This window comes from Nestor notabilis, unplaced genomic scaffold (genome assembly GCF_000696875.1).
Source record: "Nestor notabilis isolate BGI_N333 unplaced genomic scaffold, ASM69687v1 scaffold15640, whole genome shotgun sequence".
Taxonomy (NCBI): domain Eukaryota; kingdom Metazoa; phylum Chordata; class Aves; order Psittaciformes; family Psittacidae; genus Nestor; species Nestor notabilis.
The window spans coordinates 1-9,434 of NW_009909851.1; the positions used below are offsets into that span (position 1 = coordinate 1).

The 9,434-nt window shown below is 45.0% G+C and overlaps 1 protein-coding gene across 1 annotated transcript in view; it reads right to left on the reverse strand.

Moving 5' to 3' along the window:
• Positions 1 to 634: 634 nt before the first annotated feature.
• The window catches only part of FGGY (FGGY carbohydrate kinase domain containing), a 52,447-nt gene continuing 43,647 nt past the window's right edge, over positions 635 to 9,434 (reverse strand). The window contains exon 8 of the mRNA XM_010023339.1: positions 635 to 700. Coding sequence (XP_010021641.1) covers positions 635 to 700 — 66 coding nt within the window. The remainder of the gene's footprint in view (positions 701 to 9,434) is intronic.

The window sequence follows — 9,434 nt, forward strand, 5'->3', positions numbered from 1 at the left end:
GCCGCGGGGCCCGCAGCAGTTTCAGAGTGCAGAGCGGGTCGCTCCTTGCTCCCGCGGCCCCGGCATAGCTCCTCGCATCCCTGGAGCTGCTGGTTGGGGTTCGCTTGCCCAGGAAAGCCATCATGGGCAGAGATTTAGGGCAGCCCAGAGCCTACTGACAGCAAATTACAGCCTTCCTCTGGGTGCAAGTGGGGTAATCTGTGGGGCTACAAGAAACCTGAAATGGGACTTTTTACAAGGGCATGTAGGGACAGGACAAGGGGGAATGGTTTTAAACTGACAAAGGGGAGGTTCAGGTTAGATAAAAGGAAGAAGCTCTTCCCTGTGAGGGTGCTGAGGCACTGGCACAAGGTGCCCAGAGAAGCTGTGGCTGCCCCATCCCTGGCAGTGTTCAAGGCCAGGTTGGACACAGGGGCTTGGAGCAACCTGCTCTAGTGGAAGGTGTCCCTGCCCGTGGCAGGGGTTGGAGCTGGATGAGCTTTAAAGTCCCTTCCAACCCAAACCATTCTGATTCTATGACACTCCTTCAAAAATGGGGGTGATAACTACTACTGCATTCAAGCAGGGCTATAAAGAGACAGGCCTTAACTTCACATGCCATAAATCCTCACAGAGAACCCCACAAAAGTCAGGATTACCTTTTATGCTCATGGATGGGCTGCACAACTCTCCCAACTTTCCCCATTTTCGCCATGGCCTCCTAGTAAAAGACAAACACAAAGTGGAAAAGCCTGGTTTGATTTAAAATACTTTTTGACAAGAACAAGATGTTTCAAAACCAATCGGAACATTACTGATGTATTTTGTTTCGGCTGAACGGGCCAGATGGCATAAAATATGTTCAATCCCATTATATAGTAGTCATGAGAACAAAGTACTGCAGACCCCTCAGTAAACCAAAATCTGTTCCTCTTTCTTACTGGGAGTCCGATGCAGAACAGACTTATCTTTTGTTATTTACACTAACCAAAGGAAATGTTTGACAACACATCCCCGGAGGGGAAATTTCTCAAATAAAATGATACTGTACATGAGATCCTTTGATCAAATTCATGAAGTATCAACTCCCTGCAGCCAGGGAGGACTCAAATGTGCTCCAGAGGCTAAAGCTGACTTGCAAAATTCTGTTATGGAGCCCACGGCCGCCCTCACATTCCGGTATAAAGGTGTAGGAGACAGATTTTGATCCTACTCTGCTTTTGGCCAAAGCCAAGTCAGATGAAGGGATGCGGCAGAATTCCCTGCAGAAGGAGTCTCTGGGACAGTCACATGTGGATGGGAGAGGATGGGATTATTTGGTTCCTTTCCTGATCTCTGTGAGATTCTCATTTTCTGTGCATTCTCCTGAGCAATCCCACTGGAGTGAAACAAGAAGCATTAAAGCAATAGCTTTCAGATGGAACAGTGTTAAACATAAAAGATCAGGATTCAGCAATCAGTGTCTGACTAAATCTCAGTGTATGCCGTTTCTACGCAGCACCCTACGTCTGTTTCCATGTTCATGCCCAAAGCATAGCACTGGGAGCATATCCAAACGACCCTGGAGATCAGTCAGCCTACACTGCTGCTAGAAGCCACCTAATCAACTGCTATGTCTAGATCTTTAAAAGGGTTGGATGATTTTATAGGCTGGAATACCTGCTGTAGTAAAATCTTTACTTGCCATTAATGCAGCATTTTACAGCTGAGGATCTCCCAGAACTTTACTGCGTTGCTGAGCAATATAAGTGCAGTTCCACCAGCCCAGGAGGCTCTAAGGATAAACAAGGTGATCAGCAGACCTTACGTCTTCTGGTTTCCCATTTCCCCTGTGTTAAAGAAATAAGATCATGACTTGAATGCCAGGAGATAAGTGGGCTTCCATGAAGCCAGCCACTTCCTCCCAAGCACAGCCAATGTTTGCTCTGCCACCTGTGTACCAGAGCATAGGCAGATCCCGCTCCGCCTGCCTGAACCTGAAGTGCTACTCGGCACGTTTTGCTTCATCCTTCAGCATCAACATGTCCTCTTATACTGCCAGTCCACATGTGCAATTAGAATGTAGAACACTTAATTTTTAAATGTGGAACACCAGCTTTCTACATTTGTCAACTTCAGGGGGTTAATTCTAGATGAAATCATGGCTCCACCAAAGCAGAAACCACTGCCAGTGATGGTGCAGTCAGGGTTCTACTCTGTCAGGGCTTCTGGTAGAACAGCAGGGAGCATTTCTGTGCACTTCTATGCCCACACTCTTTTGTATGTGCAGAAGTTGATTGTACTTTGATTCCCTGAGAAACACCCTTGAAATAACACTTCCAGTGAGATAGGGTGTTCTTTTCTCTAGGGCATGTGAGCCTGCTGGCACTGAGACTCTGCACATCAGCCAGATTAAAGTACTGGCATGGAAAGGTTGATATCTTTCCCAGTAAGTGTAATGGGCATTTTATTCCCTGTTCTTTAACAGAAGACACTAGCTCAAGCATTGTTCCTGCTTACAATAGTCCATCTTTTACATAGCCCTTGCAAGGCTGGCTGGATTTAGAGGCTACCCAAAAAAAATGAATGAATACACAGAAAAAAGCCCAACTCAAAGCCGATTTCTTCTGTTGCAATCAACATTGCTTTTCCAGATAATGCTGTGTCTTACAGAAACAACAGGCAAAGGCAAAGCCCCTTGAAGCCCTCTCACTAATGGAAAGAGTCACCTTGCTTTCTGCTCCCTGCTTTACAGCCCCTTGTGATTTGCCCTGCAGATATTGCACAAAGATAAAATCAAGAGATCTAAAGGGTCTGAACATCTCAGACAAATCCACATTTTTCCACATGTGCAAAGAAACATGAAAAGGAGGAACAAACTTTGCCACTCACTCCTCCGTGCACGTGCAGGACTGGCTGCTGCTGCCCTGTTTGGGCAGCACTAAGAGGACAGGACACAAACAGCACCGTTCCAAGGACATGTTCTGCTTCTGCCACAAGCACTCTACACACTCATGTTCTGCTTTACTGTGGGGCCTCTCACGACTTCCAGTGCTGAAAAACGCATTACTGCCTCTTTGGGAAATCAGCCAGCCTTTTGAGATAAACCTATCTTCAGACAGGTTTTATTTTTATCCTGTTATTCATCTAACTCCAGGTCTCCTTAGGCTGGTTCGAGAGAGAACAGACTTCAGTGCTGAGGCCACCAGATGTGGGAGGTGTGCGGACAGCCTGGCTCAGCTCTGCCATCCCCCTGGCTACTGCAGTCCTAACCCTGGCTCAGGGTCCTTCCTGCACATCCCCTCACTCCCCACCTCTCCACCACACGCTGGTGCCCAACATCACACACGGCACCTGCGACACACCAGCTTTCAGACCAAGCGCTTTGCAGCAGTGGTATTCAAAAGGTGAAACCAAGTTTCCACAAAGCTGATGAAAGCCTCCTATGCTCCCTGTGGGGTGTCCCCAAACCTGAAACTTCTGGCACGGAGATCCCACCCTCTGCTGGGCAGCTGCTACTGCTCCCATGGGGCTGGGAGCAGGACAGGTAGAGCAGTCCCTAAAGGAAAACTGCCCCCTCAAGGCCTCATCTAGACTAGGAAACAGGGCCTGGTTGCTGCTAGTCTTCTGCAGGTCCACCTTGAGTTAAGGATGAAGATGCAAAAGCAGTCTTTCCAGTTTATCAGCTAAAATACTCTTGGTATCTTTAAATCTACTTAAAAACACATAGGCCTTTGAGAATCCACAGCATTAAGGTCTCACAGCAACCACCACTGTAATATGGAATAACATATGAACAAAATACCCAGCCAGCAATTTTCAACAACTCACTCATTCTAGATTGCTCCAAATGCCCTAAATGAATTCCCTCTCTTAATTTGCTTTTCAGTTCTGTGTTTCTTGTTGTTTAAAGTCAGTTTGGTCATTGTTAGTTTGAACAAAAACTTTACTCCCGGAGGAGAGTCTTTTCAACAATTTTCTGGGGACAAAGAGGAACAGAACATTGAAAATATGAATTTATAATGAAATAGGAAACAAAGGGACATTCGAATCGCAGAACTGAATCAGATCAACCTTGTGCACTGTTCTCTCTCCAACAAAGCCTTAAATATAGCAAAGTGATAATACTGCTGTTCAGAAATAGTTTGTTTGAGGGTTGACATCCAAATCCATAATTCCAGTCCCCAAGAATTTCATAATCTTAATTTGAATGACGCTCTATCTTCTTTGTTTGCCAGTCTAGACTGTACAATGAATACAGTGACTTAAACACAATGAATTCCCTCTTAAAACAAAATATTTTGTAAAATTGCTTTTTAATCATTTCTTTTCTCTCTTTCCATAAAGGCTACGCTATAAATAAACCCTAAAAGTTCGCATTTGATCATCGTTTCTAAAGGCTGGGCAAGAGGCAAGTGAAGGGTTTACACAGAAAAAAAAGAGAGGCACTGTGGAGCAGAAATAAAGAGATGCATTCATGATTTCTAACTTTTTGTTAGAGTGTCAAAGCTGAGACAGATACAAGCCAGTAAACACTCTGCTTACCATGGAGAGAGTCAGTCAAATGGAGTTACCCTGACTGGGACAGAAGGGACCCAGGCCCAGGGAACCAAATTCTCCAGGGTCCACCAGGATTGCAGAACAAGGTGCCATTTTGCTGCTGAAAGGGCGACCCCGCTGGGGAGGGCAGTAGTCATTCTAATTCACTTGGTCCTAAGGCTTAATTCTGCTTGTCAGCATGATCTGGGCCAGAGGATATGTTTAAGACATGAGGGCAGCCTCAACAGGCAGTAGATCTCCCAGGGAAACTCTGGAAACAAGGGAAAACCCTATCTTCTGGGAAAACCCTACTTTAACACAGGATATGAAAGCTGGACATTTCAACCATTCTCACTTTAATAACAGAAAGGAAAAGCAGCAACAGCACACCAAATTACTCTGTCGCACCAGAAAACACCAGGAAAAGCGTGTCAGCCCGGCATAAAGAGCCCTCAGGAAGTGCTTACAAGGAATCCCTTTAGATTGGGAGACCAGTCTTCTCCAGTTCCCTTCCCAATGGGCTCCTGAGAGACCTGTCTTAGAGCACCAGCACAATCCTTCGTATCCCACAAGAGAAGCCCATCTCACTTGGGCCTACAGGGGCCAAGAAAGATCAGCCCACTTGTGAAGAGTCCCTAAATCTGCTTCTCAGTAATGACTTGAGGACTTATGTGGCTGATAATTAGTGAAAAATAGTGGGATGTAGGCCCTTAAAAGCACATCAAATGAGAAATCAGATTTAGGGATGTCAGGCTTGGCTAAGGAAGTCAACTAACAAAATCCCATTGAAATGAATGAGCTGGGAACATCAGTCCCTTTAAGAATTTGGGGTTTTGCTTTATTTAGGTACTTCTAAAATTGTATCTGAAGTTAAACAGATGAGGCATTCGAGCACAAATGCAATTTCCCAGCTGTTTTCTCGCCACATATTCATTTTGATAATCCCCAAAAATGTTTGGACTTTTACCTAATGTAGTTATGAACTTAACAGTGACAACAACCATCTATCATCTCAAATTTTACTGTACAATTTCAGTGGCTGAAAACATTTGGCCAGCACATACAAAAACACACAGTAAAGATCACCAAACTGTGTAAGTACACCATGCCCCAGTGACAGCAATGGTGTGCCAGCTACTTGGAGGAAGGATCCTTGGACAATAAGAAAACCAAGAGGAGGACTCCAGTGCAAATGAAGTAAGTTTTCTCAGTGAACACCACTGTTCTATGGCTTGGCCAGAGACAACCACTGCACCAAGAATGACTGGCCTATGAATGATGGGAGGGATGCAATACAGCTCTGCTGTAAAACAGTGACTTACAACTAATTCAGGAATCTCAGAGCAATCTGGAAGGAGATGTGTGGCTTTACTCTTCCCAAGCTGAAGTTGTTAATTCACCTCATCTTACTACTTGTGCAAAAGGAGAAAATTATATAGAGTTTTATTGTGCCAATAGAAGCCACATGATCAAATGCTGCCATTCTTACAGCCAAACATGCTGAGATTCACACCAGCAAATGTGCTTCTTCACATGTTCCTAAGAATGACATAAGAGTATGTGTGCAAAGCCAGTCTCTATTTTTGAACAGCTCAGAGCTTTGAAACATAAATTTCACCTTCATTACCCTGAAAACATTTCCCAGGCTCCTACTAAGCCAGTCTCAACGCCCTGGTGTTTTATACAGCCCTACTGTCACAAATCCAGCATCAGAGGAAGACAGTGTAAAAGTTGCCCTAATCACAACAGACTGAAATGTGGGAACATTCTTCTGCACCGGATTGGTTCTGATTTGCAGAATTCAGCAGGTGGAAGTACCTTCAAATGAACATGGCTTTCTTCACACTTCTAAGTCCCCATAACAAATACCATAAATAATGTTATATGTAATAATTTTTCTGTTCTTCAACAGTGAAGAACCTCTCTCTCACACATCTCTATTCCACACACACAAGCTGAGACTAACAGAAGCTAACCATTATAATTTTAAGAAGTCCAGTCAGAGATGTATATGGATTTGAGGGGATTAAATAGACTTCCTAAAATGCTGATGTTCCAGAAATACTTCTAAACTTTTCGAAGAACTGCAAGCGAGGTTGCTATTTTCTCATTTTTTTGCTTACCCAATAGCCTGGAGATGCAAAATTCATCTTATCTGTGCTTACAGGAGTGACATGAACTTATTTATGTAACACAGCCGTAGCAGAACACTACTTTTAGTGGTATATGACTGCATGAAGAAAGCATGTGATGGACCATATACCATATTTTTCTAGTGGTTTCTTTCCCCCCCCTTAAATTTGTTAGAGTTATAGGGGCAGATCTTGGCAGCATGCACAAAGCCCCAGATCTGTAACTCAATTCTCTGTGGTATTCTGAATGGAGCGAGCCAAGTTTTAAAACACATTATGGATAAATATTAGAGCTGAGCAAAAATTTCACACCTAAGACCAAAGTGTGAAAATTTGGCTTTCATTCGCTTAGTGAAAAGGTGGAAAATTTCACACAAGCTTGTATTTTCCTTTTGCTCTGTTCCAACATGGATTTCTATGTTCGTATCAAACCTCAGAGAGAGTGTTTCTGACTGTCCGCATCTGTAAGTGAGACTACAAAGAAGGAGGGAGAAGAGGATGGAAGAATGGAGGTCCAGTGAGCAGGACACCAGCTCAGAACTTGAGTTCAGATAAGTCTTTCAGGAAGAGCCACTGACCTTTTGAATCTCACTATCCATATGTACAAGAACAGCACTGCCTCATCTTAGAGGAGTATTATGCACTTGTTTGTTGGAGACTGTTACAGTGCTGGAGGGGAATCGGGCAGATGGCTTCGAATCCTACAATGGTTTGGGTCAGAAGGGACTTTAAAGATCATGGGGTTCCAATCCCCTGCCATGGACAGAAACACCTTCCACTAGACCAGGTTGCTCAAACTCTACCTCTAAACCATCCAACTTCAGCTGACAGAAGCCAACTGGATGGATCCTTAGTACTGAGACACGGTAGTGTTCTGGTTCAAGCACTGAATCAGGATCCAGAAAGTTTGCAACAGATTCCCCAGGTGTTTTGCGACATGTAATTTACTCTCTTAATTTTCAGTTACCTCTCTCTGAAATAGGCTGTACCCACCTATTTCCCCAGGTTGGTTTGGCTTGTACACAGAGGTTGTAAACTCTACATTTGTCCCTAATTTTGTAGTCTGGATAGTATACAGAGCTCTCAGTCCTGCACAGCCCTCCACACCTCATTGAAGGGCGTATTGCTTGACCTGTCCTGTACCACAGGAGCATGGTCTTCACTCCTTAGTGTAAGAGACCGGAACAAATGGAAGAGAGATCCTGTAACAGTGGAGCCAAGTGCAGATAAGGCCACAGTACTACTTCTACCTCCAGCACACCTACTTTTACTCTGCTTCAGTGACTACACGGCGTGTCAGACAGGCCATAGCCCAGTGTCACACAGAGCTTGTGCTTCAGCCAGGCAGACAAAGCCATAAGAGGAGCAGCAGTGGCAAGGCAGCTGCTGTGAAGGGGGGCGTGTCGCCCCAAGCCATGATATTCATTACTTATTCCGCAGACCAAATTTAGACTGGGATGAGGGTCAGCTATGATTGCCACATCATCTATCAGCTGGAAACTATGTTTGGGTCTAAGGTCCAGCCATACTGCTACTAAATATAGGTTGGTTTGTTGTTGATTTGACTCCGCACTCCCCTGAGTTGCCTTTTACTATCAAATAATTAAGCAGTTTGCTTTGTGAGGGTTCCACTGCTGGCACCTTGCAGTGCCCAAAGCTGCTTGGATGCAAACTTGACAGCTTAGCAGGCGTTTTAGTTTACCTGGGCAATGGAAAGAGCCCAAGTGTTTAGCTCCGGTTTCAGTTTCACAGATTGCTGGCACTGGGTGCCATGAATCAACAGTCTCTGGGCAACATCTAAGCAGTCTGCACCAGAGCTGGGGCATGGTTTAGCAGCACTTGCCCTCACAAGAGCTTGTATGGCTTATTCAGGAGGCGTATGTCCACTTCACAGTGTCTGCGTGTGAAGAACTGAGATAGCTTTAACACAGCCAGCACAGACACTGATAAGATGCAATCACGGCAGCACAGAGGTCTGCCCAGCTGGCAGCTTCCTTACCAAAGGAGAAGCTCCCTGACTACCCACCAACTAACACCAACAGTACATTTCTCTCACCTCCTTCTGAGGTGGAATAAATTTGTTAACCAGGCACAGCATCACTGTGACAATAGACTAAGAAGGTTTGTCCATATAAACCGCACGAAAATCATAGAATCACAGGCTGGTTTATGTTGGAAGAGACCTTAAAGCTCATCCAGTTCCAACCCCCTGCCATGGGCAGGGACCCCTTCCACTAGAGCAGGTTGCTCCAAGCCCCTCCGACCTGGCCTTGAACACTTCCAAGGATTTTAACCCACTCTTCAGGCTTGCAAACGTTACACTGACAGGCAGCTCTGCTTAATGGAAAGCAAGCTCACCTGGGAGTCAAGAGAGCAGACGTGACACAGGGCACTGCATTACAATGAGCTAAGTCAGCCCTCTCCCTATTCACTGCTGCTGGTGATGGATAAACTAAGCCTGGGAGTGCTGGTCCTCTGCACAACCTGAGTAAGTTATTGTGCTTCTCTAGCTCCCTTCTTACCTTCTGCTTTCAGTATCTGTCCTAATACTTCTTCCCTCAGTTTTAGGTGGTAAAACTTTTGGGACGGGCAGTGCAGGTGTGTGATTCCACACTGACTTGCACAACAAAAGAACTGAGCTGGACAGAAAGCAGAATTTGGACAGGGGAGGGTAAACCAGAGAAGCTGAAGAACAGGCATCCGCACAGGATATCCTGACACTGGGCTGTGTACTTGACACAATATTTAGTTCAACTGCACCACTTCCTTTAAGGTGCAACACTCAGATTTATTCAGCTGATCTCT